Source organism: Condylura cristata, unplaced genomic scaffold, assembly GCF_000260355.1.
Source record: "Condylura cristata isolate star-nosed mole 26May11 unplaced genomic scaffold, ConCri1.0 scaffold00015, whole genome shotgun sequence".
In the NCBI taxonomy this organism is placed as follows: domain Eukaryota; kingdom Metazoa; phylum Chordata; class Mammalia; order Eulipotyphla; family Talpidae; genus Condylura; species Condylura cristata.
The window spans coordinates 5109167-5127004 of record NW_004567116.1 but is presented as its reverse complement, the minus strand read 5'-3'; the positions used below and the strand labels follow the sequence as shown (position 1 = coordinate 5127004).

Below are 17838 nucleotides of genomic sequence, written 5' to 3'. Positions count from 1 at the left end.
TGTGCAAAATGATGTAAAAATAAACTTTTTAATAAAAAAAATTAACCGGTAATCCAATAAGATCTTTTAAAATCAAGCTTCACCTTACCTGGAATCCAGCCACTGCATAAATAATACCTAACCCATCTGGCAGATGAAGAGAAATGGGAGAAAGGAGAGGAGAAGGGGGATGGACACAGTGAGCAACCTAACCTTGCAGTCCCCAAAGTTCAGACTTATGGACAGAACCTGATTGCTGGTGTAATGGGGGTAACACCTGTTAAGAGACAATTTTTTAAACGCACACTAGAATTTAGATCCTGAAACGCAGAAGATGCAGTAAATAAAGCTACCACCAAGAGTCCAGGCTTGGGCAGGTCCTTAAAGAGCCTCTGCCTCCTTACTCATGCCACGGCTAAGTCGTCAGTGGCCTGCCCCCCACTACTGAGTAGGGCTCAGGCCCCCAGCACACTCCGCTCTCCTCCTGCAAGGCCAGTGGCCTCCTGTCAGACCAGCAAATCTCATTCCCGGTGCACACGGGATCACAAAGATAGGTCCTTACCGAGGGGCATAATGGAGAGGTATTTTCCTCGGAACTTGCTGGTGATTTTGATCTCCTGACGCAACGTCCAGCCGTTTCTGGACTCAGCGTGGTGCGCAGCAGCGGGGGGATGGTGACTCACCTTGAAGAGACCAGTGTTCAGATGAAGGTGCCTTTTAACTGGTGGCAAACACCCCAAATTCACACTTCACATTTTTACACCCATCACACAGAGACTACCACAGCCCCGCTGGGCAGGCCCTCGGGAGAAATGGGAGCCCGGGACGGCAGCGAGCAGACTTCTGCACAGGGAAGCCCTAGAGGAGAGGTGCCTCTGCCGAGGTGCCGTTACCTGCTCGCAGAGGGACCGATACCCACTCTCCTCTAATCGGTCCAGCTCGAAAGTCTCCCCAAGGAGTGGATTGAATGGCTTGCTGGTACGGAAGACAGTGGTGGAGTAGGAGGACACCGTGAAAGCTGCGACATAGCAGAGCTGTTCTAGAGAGTTCTCACACTTTGCAGCCCTGTCTAACAGCTCGTGGTATTCCAGATCTTCAGTGAGGCGCTGAAGCATGGATAAGGGCTCATTAAAGTTCACCTGTGAGGAACAGAAGAGATGTAAAAACTTTGCCCTCCTCGCATCTAGAAGAGACCCGTTTAATTTTTCTTTTTTTTTGCCTGTGGAGAAAGATTTCAAGATGGCAAAACAATCAAGCAAAACACTGGGAAGAGACGAGGCCTTTGTCGTAGAGCCAAGCCGCGTACAAGGCTCTCCCTGGTCAGCTGTCTGTACGGGGACAGCCATCACCCTCGCACCCCTGACGTCAGCCTTTGAGACTGGAACCACGTCGCTCATCTCTTCCGCTCTCTAGTGCTGTCGGCCAGTGCCTGGCCCCAGAGACCGTCATCGTAGGTATCGAAACAGATGAATGGAAGAGGAAGTGGAATTGAGCACATGTATAGGCAGAAAAGGAGTTAAGTACTGAAAACCCTCAGGCAGGAAAGAAAGGACAGTAAATTTTGAGCTGAGGCGTGTCCTGACTGGTGAAGAGATGCCGTCACAGAAGTTCGCCTCCACTCCTGAACAGTGGCCCAGCCTCCCTCCACGCCACTCTCCACCCGGCGCGGCTGGGCCCTCGGCTGTGCCCACTTCGGGGGCCGCGTTTCCGCCTCCCAGGCTGCGAGCCCACCTGGGCGCTCAGCCACTGGGTGAAGCAAGCGTGTGGCTGGGACTGGGACCAGTTTATTCATTCACTTATTCACGCATTGGCCCTCACATGGGCCAGGTCCCTGCCAGCCGCTGGGTATAGACAAGAAAGCAAGAGACACCTCATCTCCCAGCCCTCCGTCTCCAAAAAGAGTCAGTTTCGAAAATGACTGCTTGGATGTAAGGTGACTTGACTTTAATAAACTACTATGAAAAGGGGGTTAGCTTGCAGGCCCGCCCATAAAGGCCAATATAATCGACAGCATACAGAACTCACGAGCCTGAGTTCTGAGTCCAGAGAACAGAGGAAGAAAAACAATTTCCTTTCTGTTGAATGGAAATTCAACAAGAGCAACATTTCAGTTGAATAATAAACAAAAGTAACACTTTTCCTCCCTATAGTCCCACCAATTTTTCTGCATTTTTTTCAAATCTACCTGTCAATCTGTCTACCCTAACATTGACTTCCTCCAAATATAAAATATTTTTCTCCTTAACAAATGTTGAAACAAAGTAGAAAGGAAAAAATGTGCTTGACATGCCATCACTCAAAAATAACCATTATCAATATTTTGTGTTTCTATACCTTTTTAAAAATACATGATGCGTTAGAGCTGTCTGTCCTCTGAGACACAGACCGAGCATCAGCTCCAGGGGACCCGGAGCTGCAGGGCTGCCTCCAGACCCTCCTCTGGGAAGCAGAGCCCCCCACCTGACCGGAACATGCCCCTCCGAAGCCGCCACCTCGGCACCAAGAAAGAGCAGCACAAAAAGTGTGCACAGCGGACCACAGCCAGATACGCCTCAGCCCTTCGAGTCCTTTCTGAAGGGGGTGCTTGTTAACCACACCAACGAAATGTCTCTCTGGCAGATTTTCAGGCAACACGATGAGACACTTCCACATTTTGAGGACAACAGAGGATGGGTGGTGTCTGCCACCAGTGGCTACAAACTTACCCGCCCCGCCTGGACTAGACTCGGGCATCGCTGCTTTATGCACACGTGTGCTCACGTGACGGACACAGACGGATACAGACATAGACACACACACGGCCCGGAACCTTTCACCTCAGAAACTGTGCCAGGAACTATATAGTTTCTCGTATTAATCATTTCTATCACTCAGAGGCCTATCAGGGAGAGAAATGAATCCATACACTTTAAGTGCAAACAGGAAATCAGAGTTGAACCCCCAAAAAAGACAACCCTGACATGCAACAGCAGGAAGCCATGACCACCGGCCGGGTGCAGGGACACAGGCCAAATGGTGGGGCTGCTGGAGCCAGAGGGTGCAGGCAGCTAGCAGAAGCGAAAACCTTGGGGAGTTGTGCAGTGAGAACCAGCAGCTCACAGCTGCTGCCAGAGTCCTGCACCGAAGAACCAAATGGAGGGAAAAACCCTGGGGTTCCTGGCTCCCTCAGGTGCCAGCACCCTGTGCCAGCAAACGCGGAGGCCGGAGAAGCTGTGTGGAGGGATCGGCTTTCCTGGGACGCAGCGCAGAGCAGGGCAGGACCAAGACTGCCAGCACACAGGTCCAGGCCGAGCGCTCCTGGTGGCAATGTCAACAAGGAACTGATGGTAGAGGAGGACAGAGAGGTCACCTGGATTCAGGTGCTACCGTTCAATGGCACTGCAACCCCGAGGCTACAAGGCCACCTCCCTTTCACTTCCTCATGGCACCACATGGGCACGGCTGCTCTATAGGCACCGGCGAACCAGTTTCCCCGGTGTGCTTACTCGCAGCCGATGCATGTCCACAAGTCCAGATTTTTCTAACAGAACCCTACACACTAACACTGAAATCTATGTGTTATCCAAGACTCAGTTAATGACTGACTTCAATGTCTGCCCCACTGCACACACAGGCCAGCTGCTGGCCAGGCATCAAGGGTACGAGACCGGAGGACACAGCCCTGCTTGTGAAGGACAGTCACAGAGGCAGACGCCACACTGGTCCTCAAGACCCAAGAGGAAACGTGGTGCTTTCTGTGCTTCTGTGGCCAAGCGCCTGGCTGTGGCAGAACTTGTAGCCACCCGGTCTGTCAGAGTCGTTCCGCTCTGACAGAACCGCCAGTGTTCTACTAGGCCATGCCCCCCAGAACTGAGGCCTCCCTTCCAGCCCCTTCTCCAGCTTCCTGCGACTATCGAACCCAGTTCTGGCTAAAGAAACTGAAGTGAGTGGCTTCTGCAGTCCGACGAAACACCCTTGCAAGGCAGCACCACGTTCCTTATTCCTGCTCGCTGGAGTGAGGAGCTGGCGGCCCCAGCTGGAGCAACCATTTGAAAACTAGGAGTTGAGCCCACAGGTAGCAAAGCAACAGGACAGAGAGGAAGCCAGTCCTGACACTGTAGGATCCCCAAGCGCCGAGAACACCTCCTCTGGACTTGAATACAAGAATGGGAATGAGCGTTTGCTTAAGGCAGGGTCGAGGCAGTGTTTTCTGTAAAGGGATAAACAGTACGTGTCTAGGCTCTGAGGGCCCACGGGGTTCCTGTCCCAGCTACTCGGCGCAGCTGGTGAGGAGGAAAACAGAGCAAGTGAACGAACCGCTCTGTGTTCCAACAGAACGTCATAGACACAAACACCAAATTTCATACGGAGTCTCACTATTTCACGATCTTTTCCCCACCCATTTGAAAATAGAAGCTTATTCTTCACTTGGGGGCTGTACAACGGCAGTCAAATTTGACCCAAGGCCTACAGTGTGTTACCAAGTGATTACTGAGGATTTGTCTCTTTAAACTGAACCCATCTCTGGCAGCTTCACACAACGCCGGGCAGAGAGCAGGCGCTCGGCAAGGGCCTGTGGAGAGAACAGTGAGCGCTCGCCCATGCCCAGCCACCAAAGAGGGAACATTAGGGGAGCGACATCTCCCCTGAGCAAACACATGGGTGGAGGTTTGCTCAGAGAGGACACCAGAGCTGACTCCTGAGAAGGGTATTAGCCGTGGCAAACACAGGTGTCAAGGGTGGAAGAGAAGTCCGGAGTTCAGGCAGAAAGAGCAGGTCACGCAAATGCAGAGGAAAAACACAATGAGGTGCCTGAGGACCTGAAGGTGACTCCCAGGGACCGGGCCTGGGCATGGGAGGGTGGGGCCTCGTCTGTGGGGAGGAAGCATCAAGTCCACTAAGGAACCTGGACTACCTAAGCAGTAAAGATCCAGGAGAGAACGCTAGCCTAGCGAGTGCCGTGCCCACATTTAATTTTAAAACTCACTCTGGCAACAGTGGGACCAGATTGGAAGATTGTGACTGGATGGAGACGGGGAGGCCGGCGTCTTCACCATGCAGGTCTCTCACCCTCCTGGATGACAGTATCTTGCTCCTGTGCCCAACCTCTGCACTGCTCTCCCACTGCCATCAGAGCAAACGGTGGTCTCTCCCTGTCTCCTGTATTCTTGTGTACATATTTCATGTACATGCATTCATACCTCTTTTAAACTACATGCTTCGTGAAAACAAAAACTCTGCGTATAACTCTGCAGGGCCCCAGCGCAGCCACAAGGGAATTTGCTATGATTGAGCAATGCATCTAAACCTTGGTGGTCTGGAAACACACCAGATCCGCCGCGGATTTTCAGGAACAGCCCAAGGGTAACAAAGACCACGCCACAGGTGCCATGGAAGGGGTCCGGCGAACCCCTCCGCACTGAGGCTGGAGCGCCCTCCCACAGCAGCCCTGGGGCGCAAGGGCCTCACCGGCATGGGAATCTTGGAGAGCTCTTTCCCAATGCAGTTCTTCATTATGCTCCATAAATTGAGACTGTAGTTTGGCTTGTATGGTATTCTAGTTCTCTTTTCTTTCTTGGTCTCTTCCAGCTGATGTTTGTACTGGGAATAAAAACAAAGCCATTCAATGACCCACAAAGAACAGAAAACCCAGTATTTATAACTAACCCTGAGGCCCCCAAGCTACAAAGCTCAGTATTTTCTGTTTCCCTTAGCACTATTCAAGCAAAGCCTAGAGAGTTACATCCAAAGTCCCTCACTGCATAACTCCCAAGTAAGAATTACCTGCTCATCGAGACTGATGTCGCTGCTGGCTCCACTGATGTTGCTGCCGGTGCGTCTACAGGATGGGACAGAAGAATAAGGGTGAGGACCAGAACTGCAGTCTGGTCTCTTGGCATCTTTACAGAGCAAAGTGCTAAGCAGAAGGCACACACTTCTCGATGGTGCCTGAGAGACAACGCTCAGGACAGGACACACATGAACGTGAACACCACTGGGAAATGTGTGCGTGCAGAAGGCCGGCAGAGCCCAGGCCGGCAGGGCCCAGGCCGGCAGGGCCCAGGCCTTCGCGCAGCGCAGGAACTGCGATATGCCCCCGCTGAAATGCTTCTGAGCTTTGCAGTGTCAGGTATGTTTACCTGGGGGGAGACAGGAATAACTTACTTGTGGCCCAGATTTTCAGGCATGGTGATGATCTCAGGGGCATCAAAAAATTCATTCTCGTCATCCTCGTCGCTCATGTCTCCTTTGCCTGAGCAGCACTGATCTACAAGGAGAAAAGCCCCATTCATGTACTCTGGTGGCATGAACCAAAGGTTGGCTCAGGGGGACCTCTTAAACACTAACCACAAACGAGCAACAAATGGTGGAAAGCAGGGGAAAGCCAGGAGAAATAAACAGTGCCAATTTCATGTCACATAAATCATTGATTCCGGAGAGTATGGAGTCTTCCATCAATCGCAGGCAACCACCTGGCTCACACCAGAATAGGCCACCCAAGAACCGAGCGTCTCACCTTTGCCGGAGCTGGCACTGCCTGGAGTGTTTGCGGGCAGGACCGTGGCGCCTCGGAAGGCCCTCTCCAGATGGTTGTGCTGCTTTGCCAGCTGCTCGAGGGTCTCTTCCAGCCGGATACGCTGGTCTCTTTCATACTGTAGTGACTTCTGCCATTTTTTACTATGGGTCTGAGCTAACACAAGGAAATCTCTGCAGGCCTGGATGGAAAAAAGTCAGGAAGTGTCACATCAACTCAACCAGCAGTGTCCCCCAGGGCCTCTGTACACCCATTCGTAACCTTATTTTGGGAACTTGAGGGGCAAGTTACAAGGAAAGACCTTCTCTGTTATCCTATAGTATCAGGGACAGACAGCTCCATGAAGCAATCAAGGTCAAACCCAGGAAAAAAACTGAATTTATGGTTGTCACGCCTCTTTCCTATTTTCCTGGTCATGAGGACTGAACAAATGCCAAGCAAGCAGTAAGCCTAGACAAAGTATCTGTCTTCACATAGGGCAGGTAACACAGGGCAACTTCACACAGGGTAGGCAACGTGAAGAGAAGGTGGAAAGGCACAGGGTGACCCTTCTGATAAATACCCCAGTAAACTCAAGTCACCTCGTTGAGGAATTCAGGCACTAAGATGAGAGAATCGGCACTGAATTGACCAAATACGGGAAAACTTGCTTTGTTTTTATTTTCATCACTAAGAGAAACAAGTGACCTCAAAATGAGAAGGCTCCCCAAGGAATCCAAGAAAGGCCTCAGGACACGCACCCAGTCAGGCCATCCCCTCGCGGGGAGCAGCACACCGCCCCCCTACTGCTCAAGAACACTGGCTTGGATTTTCCTCCCCAGACAGCTGTCGCCACCCTGCACCCCACATGCAGCGCCGCCCCTCGGGGCTGCTCCCCATTGCTGGGACATACCTGTTTGCCAGGCCTGCCCACCACAGGAGACCCTATCGGCTCTGCCCATTCCTACCCCACTTTGGCCAAACCCCCTTTACTGTCCAGGACGCAGGCACAGGTTGATCTGCTGTGACTCCCAGGTGCTCTCGCACTCCGCACTGCTGCCAGGCCCACAGCGGGCCGTGACGGAGCTTCTGTCTCTCTACATGGACTGAGCAACCTGAAAACCAGCGTATCGCTCATGTGTAAACATATTTCAGCTCCTAACTCACCTGTCTTGTACATTCTAGCTTCCTTATAGTCTGCTCAGGAGACATGAAGGACGCAAAGTCAGCTTCAGCACTGATGCCCCGTCACAGGAAAACTGTAGGCAACGTCTGCCCCATGACTATCGCTGCGCGACTGCCAGGTCGGTCCTTCCAGCCCTGGGCTCGTGGAGCCTCGGGCCAGACCTCCCAAACGATGGTACAAGTAATGTCAGCGTCAGCAGGCCCCAGGCCGGACACGCCCCGTTCCCCTTCCGCCTCGGCAGCTCCCCTTGGTGTCCCGGCTCGGGGATTCCAGGGCCCTCTGCCTGCTCAGGCAGAAACCTGAAGGGGCTCAATTCTGAGTCTTTCTTCCTTCCCCCTAGTCTAACTACTGAGTGCTACTACGTCTCCTTCAATTTAATAATTAATTCTTTAATACCTTCTGAAATCCTCATCTCCCTCCGGTCTCCATGCTCAGAGGCCGTGCAGGGTGCGTACTCTATCGCTGGCCAATAAGAGCTCAAATCCCAGCTCCATCCAGTCACTCTCTAGCTATGGATTTTGGGGTGGGTTATTAACCTTTCTGTACCTCATCTTCACCTGTGAACACCTCAGAGGTGCAGCTTTATGTGTGAAGCACCTAGCACCCTGGCAGGCGCACAATGAGGAAAGCCGGCAGGTCAGTCTACATCATCACCAGGCTGGTCCTCTTCGAACCCGCTACTACCAAGCGCGTTTAGGACAACCTGCGTCCCCTCCCCGCCCTCCCACTGAACTACAGTCTCATCTTCGGCTACTTCCTTGCTCTACTAATAATCAATTACAAGCAGTTTTCAGACTTCGTGGGGTCTGGGAGGGGCGCACATACGCCATACTTCTACCTGGGTCAACTCTTCGCCCATACTTTAATTATACTGACGGTAACGAAAATGCAACGAGAGACAATTACATGCCTGACACTTTGCTGAGCACTCTATTTTAACTATGTAATAAAAGCCTTTCACCCACCCTGTAGCCACCCCGGTATCACCGCCATTTACAGCACGGAATGGAGGTCACAGAGGAAGCAGGACGCCCCGCTTACACAGATCAGGCACTGGGGTCGCTGGCCTCCAGGTCACCAGGCTCCGCACTGCCTGTCTGCGCAGGAAGCTTCGCCGGTCCCTGAGAAATATTCCAGCGCTTTCTTTCTTTGATCCTCTGAATAGAGCTAGAGGCCTCCAGGCTTCTGTGCCTCTGCAGCCCTGCTCACGTCCACCCTGTCACTCGGCACCTGCAGCGTCTCTCCGCTCACAGAGCGTTATTCCGAGGGCAAGGGCTGCGTCTGCATTTTTTTTTTTTTTTTGCCTCTGTTGTGTGTCCCCTAACGTAGGCTGGAGAAGGTACTCAACAGATGTCCACTGCATCAGCAAATGCACTCGCTGCAGGGTCAAATTACTCCCTCGCTGGACTCACTTCAGTAGTAAGAAGAGCTGTGCCCTAAGCGCGAAACGAAGTCTCCCTTTGACAGAACTTGATCTGCGTAGGGAAGTGACACCCTAGCATGTGAATTTTTAAGATCCACCTTATACCTGAGTTCTCGCCATCGCTTCCCTGCAAGGTAGAAAGGAACAAGCGACAAACACTGCGCTGCAAGCCATAACCAGTGGCGAAAGGGGCAGAGGTGGCTGGCCAGGGAGAACAGAGAAAGCAAGATGACCCCTAGGGGCTGTCCGCTTGACACAAACTCGAAACAGAGCACTTGGGAAGAACTGCCTCAAGGAATAAAACTACGCGTATTTCAAAAGAAAATTCCAAACCAAAGTTTCCGTTTCTATGGAAAGTTTTAAGTCAAAAGAGGTTTTATTTAGTAAAATTTTCACATCGGAGTCGAAATAAACCGTCAGAGAGTAGGGGGTTGGCCTGACGTGGATAAAGGGCACAGTCACTAGCAGGGGCTAGTTGACCAGTTTGATGTTTGAGGTTTTCCCGATCACAAGAGGAAAAACAGGCGCCAGGCCCAGAGAAGAGTTTGGAAACAGAGCACATGACGGGACATCAGAAACATAAGCACAGGGCTGATTTGGAGGGTGCTCTTGGGAGACAGCCAGGCTTCCCGCAGTCCCGAGGTGGACACAGTATGTCTCCATCTTGTATGAACTGAGCACCAAAGAAGGCTTTTTCAAACTTCAGATAATAAGAAAATAACGGCTATCATGACTCTCTATTCAGCAACAAAAAAGTTTCAAATAAGAAAAACGAAATGTTCCCTTGTTTGCAGGAAAGGACCTTCGATCTGCAGAAGCTGTGTGAAAGAGACCAGCTCTCAGCAAACTTCCTACTATTACTCCCTAAACAAGAAAAATCTGGCCCAAGTGAAGTAATTTTATCCCACTTGGGTAGGAAAAAGCTCCTACACAAGCCTGTTCTTCCAGAGCACTTTTTTCCTTTCCCTATGACAGCCTCGAGTGCCCTTCCAGGGTTGCTGACAGAAACAGCCCGCCAGTGAGGCTCAGGCAGGAGCAGAGGACACCCGGCACGTTTGAGAGCTGCGCTCAGTTCACACCCACCAGCTGTGTGTGAGCCGCCTCACAAATGTCAGCCAGGCTTTGGGTTTGCCTTGAGCTCTGCACCCAAACAGCAGGTTTCCACCAACCACACCCACAATTCCACAACAGCACCCAAAGCAGCAGTCATAAGGAGGCACGAGTGCTGACCCCATTTTTTCCTTCCTGCCCAGAATCCCCTCTGAAGTCCGGGCCAATATGGTGGGCTTCTCAGCCTCTCTGGTACTTGACCCCACCCACTGACACATGGAGGGCCAACATGTCTTAGCAATCAGGGGTAAGGTTCCAACCTACAGTTCAAAGAACATGACAGCAGAAAGAACCCAGGCAGACTTTTCGGTTACCACAGGTAAGGTTAGACTAAAAAAAGACAGGGAAACCCGCAGCAGAGCGGTGAAGGGGTTCAATCAGCATCACCTTCCGAGGTCCTGCTGGTGGCAGAGCTGAACTCTGGACACCTCACTCGCTCCCAGCAGCAATGTCCCCGGAACAAATCAAAAAGCAAGGCACACGCTGCCCGCACTTACATTGATCATGGCATTGGAAGTTATCCTGAAGAGCGTGGCCCGCTCGTTGACCTGCTTGATCTTCTCGTTGCTCTCCGCGGGCAGCCTCAGAGCCTCGAGCTCGCTGAGTGAGCGCTGCAGCGCCGTGCCGTGCTTGGCGATCAGGTCGTTGCAGGTGCTCAGGTCCTCCACTTTGCTGGAGAGGGTCCGGAGGGTGTTCTGCAGCTCTGTCTTGTCGGTTTGTGAGACAGACTCCTCATCTCCAGACTCGTCTGTAGGGTGGAGCATAGAAGCTAAATGACTTCAGGCCCCGGCTGAGCCCTACTGACTCTGTCCACCAGCAAACTGGCGCTGGCCACCGTCAGACAAGCATCACCTTTGCCCTGGGGTGCACGACGCGGATTTATTTTGCTCATGCTCCCCTCGCCCCCCACACCAGTCGTGCTGGGACAGCGCTGCCTCAGCTCGCACTGTGCAAGGCGCAGGCGCAGCAGGATGAGCTGACTTACGCACGTCATGAAACGATTACTGCAAGCTTAGCTCACATCAGCATCGCACCAAGATAAAAAACAACTGATTTCTTTCTTGTGATGAAAACATTTTGAATCTGTTCTCTTAGAGAGGTTAACTGCAGGCACCACGCTGTACATGACATCCCCGGGACTTAAGACATCACACCAGAAGTTTATGCCCCTTGGCCGCTTGGGCCAGTCCTTCCACCCACTGCCTGGCCCTCGGTTCTCCTTAAAGGTGCAGTCTGTGGCCCTCCCCCAAAGGCTGATTTGGCTGGTGAGAGGCAAAGGCCAGGAATCTGTATTTCAAATAAGCTGCCCAGGTAACTCTGATGACCCTGCAGTTTGACAACCAAGGTGCTGGAGGACAGAATGGAGACACTAAGCGGCTCTGCACTGGGAAGCACGCATGAGCCCTCTTACTCTAGCCTGAGGGTGTCAGTCCAGCCTGAGCTCTGTGGGGGTGATCAATGGGCTGCGAATCTAGTTCTTCGCAAGCAAAATCCACATCACCAGAAAACCTCATTATTTAGTTCGTCTGAAAAAGAACTCTTACTTCAGGATGCGCTCACTTGACACCAGAGTCACCAAAGCAGGCGAGGCCTTCTGCTGAGCGACCCTCCAGTGCAGGCCAGCAGCGCGTGGCACTGTGCCTCCCACTCTCACGTATACTTAACGTTTTGTAGCTGCAAAGTGCTTTTCCAGCAGTGTCACTTCCTTTGGGGGAGCTAACATCAGCACTAAAATCAAAACAAAGACCTGCCTGGTTTGTGAGACAGCGAGGCAGAGCTGGAGTAAAAATCCAGCCTGTTACCCAAAAATGACAAAGCAGGGGTCTTCCTTTCACTGTTTAATAGAAATGATGGACAGTATGGGAAAGACCAGGGAGAAGTAAAACAAGGTTGCCAGGCTCTCCTGGCCAGCTCTCAGTGAGCAAATGCAGTATGATGTAAATTAGCAACATGGCGGGTGGGGGAAAGCTCATCAGTTTTCTTTCAGAAAATTCAAAATATAATTAGATTGTTCTTGGTTCCTGAAACCATGAGCCAAAATGAAGATTTGTCATAGAAAATATCACATATGATGCTTCTGCTAGTGATTGTTTTGATGCAACTAATAAAAAGTTAAGAAAATGTATCAGAAGAAATAAGCAAGGGCAGATGTAAGGTGCAGTTCAAGACTGAAATGGCAATATGTAATTCTTTCTCAAAAATTTAAGGTAGTCAGGCCCTCACTGGTGGTGCAGCAGGTTAAAGCACCACACTAAGAAGCTAAAGCCACCTCAGCATGAGTTCGATCCCCGCCCTGGAGCTGACCCACATGGCGCGGCAGACCTCTCCTGACCCGCCCGCTGCTCCCCTCAGCAGTGTACTTCGACAATCTGCCTGTTCTGCTCCCCACTCTGTCTCTGGTGAAGCCTCTCACCACCCCTGCACCTCTGGCCTGTACCTCAGTTCTGTATGCACAAATAAATAAAAATCCTAAAAAAAAAAAATGTTTAAGGTAGTCAACTAGCTACTATTAGAAGCCAAATGACAAATATTTGGCTTCTAGAAAAGCCTTTCAACCTCAGCACAACTGACACAACTGACTGGGCTCAGTAGTACTTTGTTGTGGGGAGCTGTCCTGTGCATCCCCCAAAACAACATAAGTAGCATCCTTGGTCTCTACTCACAAGATGCCCAGAGCATCACCACTCCAGCTGTGGCAACACAAAGTGGCGCCAGACATTGCCAAATGCCCCCTGTGAAGGAGCAACCACCGACTGCCACTAGGCCCGGAGAAGCCTGGAGAAGCCCGAAATAGTTGCTAATTAAGGACAAAGGGGCAAAGTTGGCGGGCATGGCTTCTTCGCTCCATACCTGATTCTGCCAGCATCTTCACAGCCTTGGCCTTGGCCAGCTCCAGGGCCGTGACCCAGCGCTGCCGCTCCACCTCAGAGCTGGCCTTCAGGTGGTAGGTCTGCGCACCCCCGTTGGAAATGATGAAGTTACAGGAGTCCTCCACAGTGATGTTGGCCGTGGCCAGGTTGATGGTGCCACGGCAGGTGTGTCTCATTTCTGCCTTTGACCTGCGATTACGAGACAAAGACAAGCTGAGTACCAAGCCGAGGGGGTCATGCATCTCCACCGCCTTCCACTTCTTTTCATCACTCAAAGCTCTCTGAAAACACAGGAGCCTCAACCCTCACATTTTGTACTTCCTTTAAATGGTTCCCTGTCACTGAAGAACCAGTGGGTAGGGCTTTCATTTCTGGGCCTGCAAGTGTTCTTTCTGAGTCAGACTTTATGGATCTGCTGTTCCTCTTACCCTTCGTTTGTTGTTTAACTTGGGCTTCACTGAGGTGTAACTCCGTACAATATAAATTCAGCAATTTGAAATGTACAAATAAAAACAACTGAGTAACCACCTCAACCATCCTGATGGAAAGCATCTCCATCACCCTCTCTTGCAGTCAGAAATCACTTTTCAGTTAGCAAGTGGGGAAGTGCTTTACAAATTCATGCGACAAAGCTTCGGAGGACAGAGTCACTTCACACGTGCTGCGGAGCACCGCTCCCGTGCAGCTCCGAGGGATGGGAACCGCCACGCCACGCCACGCCACGCCACGCGCGCGTGGAGCGGCCACGGAAGCCGGCACCGAGGTGTTCAGCGCCGCCCACCGCTGCGTGCCTGACATGGAACAGGCAATACTAACTTTTCTGGGGGGCAAAGACAGCATCACCAGGTGGTATACTCTTTCTGGAATGTTTTTTCCTACAGTCCACCGACCTCTTTGGGTGGGAACTCCTCAGCCAACCTATTAATAGCTAGGGAAGATCCAGCAAATCTGTTCTCAGAGGACTGGGTGTAAAAATTTTCCCCACCTCTACTGACTGACAATTCTATTAATCGACTCACTTTTGAACTCTGCAGCACTCCTCAGTGACAACAGCTACTAAAATATCAATCTTCTAGCACAATAGCGTGAGGGGTGCTAATTTCCTTATCTCCTCTGGGTTAGGCCCACGGACCTGCATGTTGAGAACAGTTTTTGCTGCCCAGCTTGGAACATCAAGAGGTTAAAGTCCTTTGCCAATTGCCACAGTACAAAGCAGGGCCATTTCCCTTTCACTGGTGCCAAGCAGCCAAACACACCTGGCACGTCCAGAATTCCTGCGTGCCAGAAATGACACACACCCCATCTCCAGAAGCTAAGATATAGTGTGTTTCACAAAGTCTATTTACTGTGCCTAGGAAAACAAATTTGCTATTGTTCAGTTTGTCACATGAAACTGGTTTTTCTTCCTCAAATATCCAAACGAGCAGGATGGGATGGCCAGGGGGTCTCAAAGGACTGGGCCACTTTCCATCCCCTGCACCTGCCACACTGTAACCCGAACCCCTGTTTTTTCTATTCTTATCTCCCTTCCCCCGCCCTTAGCTTCTCTTACAGTATGAATAATGCAAATTCAAGTACCCACTTGCCCCTGGCAGGCCAGGTCTCCCTTGCTTTCTCCTCCAAAGACCACACTTCTGACGATGTGTTGGTACCTTTCACACAACACTCCCTAGGAATCTCTTCTCCCTGGCTCATCTTTATGAACTAAAAGAAGTCTCTCAAGTCACATTAAGTCTGTAGTAGCTTTACAAATATGGAGGAATCCTGGGAGTAAGGCAAGCTTGACCTCAGAGCTCTTGGGTTTGGCCAGGTATTCTGATGGCCGTAACTGACAGGTGCAGAAGCTAGAAAGGCATGATTCCTAGGGCGCAAGGTCAGTTCCTCACGCACTACAGTACTAGGTGGTATTTTCAGGCTACAGAGTTCCTCCTCCACGCACTACAGTACTAGGTGGTATTTTCAGGCTACAGAGTTCCTCCTCCCTGGAAGGCCAGCTGAAACTCAACCTCTAGAGGGTAGGCAGAAACCTTATACTGTGGGCCTGTCATGATGTGTCTGGGATGCCACATATGGTTTAAAGTAACTGGACATGGTGTAACTGGGTATGTAAGGAAGAGCAGGAGAGGCAAAAGGGAAAAGGGGCTTGCATTAGAACAGGTCAGGAAAGGATAGTCTAGTCAGCGCATGATCTCAGTTAAATACGGTTTTTGCAGAAGGCACACACAGGAGATGGCAGGTTTGAACGCCTAAAAAGCAGGAAGAATGACAATTTGGCTCTTTCCAAGGTGATGGGGAACAGAAGAACCCTGGAGGGAAGAAAAACTACCAGTGAACCTGTAGACATACTTCCATGATTTTGAGGGTAGTGCGTAGATTTGATAACTCAGAATCCTGAAGTTTTGTTGTTTTGTGGGAAGGACATCTTAGCTGGCATGCCAAGTCTCTGGCATATTTCCCAATACATGGTTTGGTATGTTTTGGAAGGAGTTTTATCTGTGGTTAGCTAGGTGCCTACCACTAGCTCTTGTAAGAGAGAAATTAGAAGGGCCCTCCCTGGTGGCGCAGTGTGTTAGAGCACAGCACTGTGAAGCTATCCGCAGCCACTGCAGCACAAGTCCATCCCTGGCCAGGGAGTGACCCACATGGCACAGCAGACCTCTCCTGACCCACCTGCTGCTACCTTCTCTGGTCTATTTCAGTCAATCTGCCTATTCTGCTTCCCATTCTGTCTCTGGTGAATCCTCTCACCCCCTGCACCCCAGTGCCTTTATGCATAATAAATCCCTTAAGAAAGAGAGAAATTAGAAGTGGTGACAAGTACTTGAAGAGACAAACAAGTTATTATATCCAGCCAAGATCAATAATGGTCAAGGCTACACCCATCAAAGAGCCAACAGCCTGCAGAGTGGATTAGTAAGGATCTCAGCTGGCACACAACTTCATCTTTTGAAAATGGTGAGAGCTAAATTAGAACATGAATCAACTGCACATTAGAATAACAATCAATGATAACAGGAAAGCAGGGTCTCGAGGAGGGGGAAAGCTCCAGAGCAAATTAAAACTTTAGATTTGTGATCTAACCTTAGAGAGTCCAGGCTGAGTAATTAGAAAGGGTCACAATTAAAAGCTATTCAGACTATACTAATGCCAATGACAGACACAACTGTCACAATGTCACTCAAGCAGTGAGGATGAGTCTGGAAGGCATTTTCCACTGTTAGAGACTATACAAAAATGGGTTCCTACTTCACCTCTAACTCCCACCTTACATTTCCTCTCAACACTGTTAAGGGTTAATACAATGGAGTTGATGCAAAAGGTTCGTCAACTCTCAGGTGGTGCCAGAGCAAGTCTGACTGAGAAAAGAAACACAGTGAGTTCACCTTACCAATGGTGTTTCATGAAAAAAAGAATCCGATTAGAAATATCATTACATTATGCAAGGTGTCCCTGAAAGGAGACTTTATACATTCTGTATAAAATATACATAGTAATCAGGACCTAGAAACTTACTTGCTATATATGTAATTACCTCTGTATCTGACTGACTCATGAAACAGTAACCTGGACTTTAGGTTATGTTGGTGTGCAAAGAAGTAATTTCAAATCCTGACTCTTCCACACCTTGGGAAATCTGCCCAAGCCCGTCTCAGTTTTCTCCTCAGTAAAATGGGAATACCTCCTTCCTCCCTGGTTGCTGCTGGTGTCCACTAAATACTGGATGTAAAATACCTACCCAGGCTAGCTCTCAGGAGCTGGTCCTGTTCTGTCTCCAAATCCTGTATCTTAACCCCTTAATCTATAGTAACATGAGCAGCCAAACTGCATATTGTTAAGGGAAGACCATGAGTCACCCTACATGCATATTAAACACGCCAAGACAAACATTGTCAAACAGAGGAAATGAACCAGAGATAGGGATTCTTTCCCTAAAACTTAAACGTCAGCAACCTGAGAGACCCCAAAATATTGGAGAGATCTCAGAATCACGCCTTCTCACGGGAGGCTGTGGGGCAACAAGAAGTGAAACACTGGATGCTCGTCTCCGTCGGGAGCTGGCAGGAGGGCGAATGCACAAGTCTCAGGGAGATAAGCGAGACAGGGAGATCCGGGACAGATACCCAGGCCACCCCGTGCCGAGTGTCCTTGCGCCTGAATGTGGAGGCAGCAGGGACGGGTACACCGGGGGCCACTAATAACCTTGAATTTTGGAGACTGGGCAAAGACAGCTGCGACTTGGGACTTCCCTGTGAGTTCCTTGGGAGCGGTGCCTGGGCTCTGCTCCCCTAGCTGCGCCCCGTGGCGCCCACCGCAGGGCCGGCCTGGCAGAAGAATCCTTGCACCGATGTGCCATGGAAACAATGGAAGATGCCCTCCAAACAGGCGCTGGCTGCGGAGGCCAGGGGCCCGGGCAAGGCATGGGTGGCACTAGGGGTGGGCGGTCCAGGTGGCGGGGTCGTCCCCGGCTTTCTCTTCCCGGGCTGGTGGGCGCCCGTCACGGCTGTCAACGCGCGCAGGCGACCGACGGGAAGGGGGCTGGGGCGACCTTGGCCGCGGGGCCGTCCGGAGGGGGTGACGGCGCGGGGGCTGTGGGCTGCGGAGGGGGCACGGCGCCCCGGAAGCAGTTACCTGTAGTAGCTCAAGAGCCCGTTGCTCAGCACGAACCACCGCCGCTGGTAGCCTTTGATATAATTGGTCCACTTGAAGAGCCAGCCTTCCCGAGCCGAGCCCGAGCCCCCAGCGCCCGAGCCGCCCGAGCCCCCCGCCGGCGGCGCAG

At 51.2% G+C, this 17838-nt stretch overlaps 1 protein-coding gene across 1 annotated transcript in view; it reads right to left on the bottom strand.

Moving 5' to 3' along the window:
* The window catches only part of OSBP (oxysterol binding protein), a gene marked incomplete at its 5' end in the record, with an annotated part of 27615 nt that extends 9782 nt beyond the window's left edge, over positions 1-17833 (bottom strand). Inside the window, 9 exons of the mRNA XM_012725161.1 lie at positions 542-662; positions 873-1118; positions 5428-5559; positions 5743-5797; positions 6124-6226; positions 6476-6674; positions 10689-10939; positions 13042-13250; positions 17691-17833. Of these exons, the coding sequence (XP_012580615.1) occupies positions 542-662; positions 873-1118; positions 5428-5559; positions 5743-5797; positions 6124-6226; positions 6476-6674; positions 10689-10939; positions 13042-13250; positions 17691-17833 (1459 nt within the window). The remainder of the gene's footprint in view (positions 1-541; positions 663-872; positions 1119-5427; positions 5560-5742; positions 5798-6123; positions 6227-6475; positions 6675-10688; positions 10940-13041; positions 13251-17690) is intronic.
* Between the last annotated feature and the right edge of the window lie 5 nt (positions 17834-17838).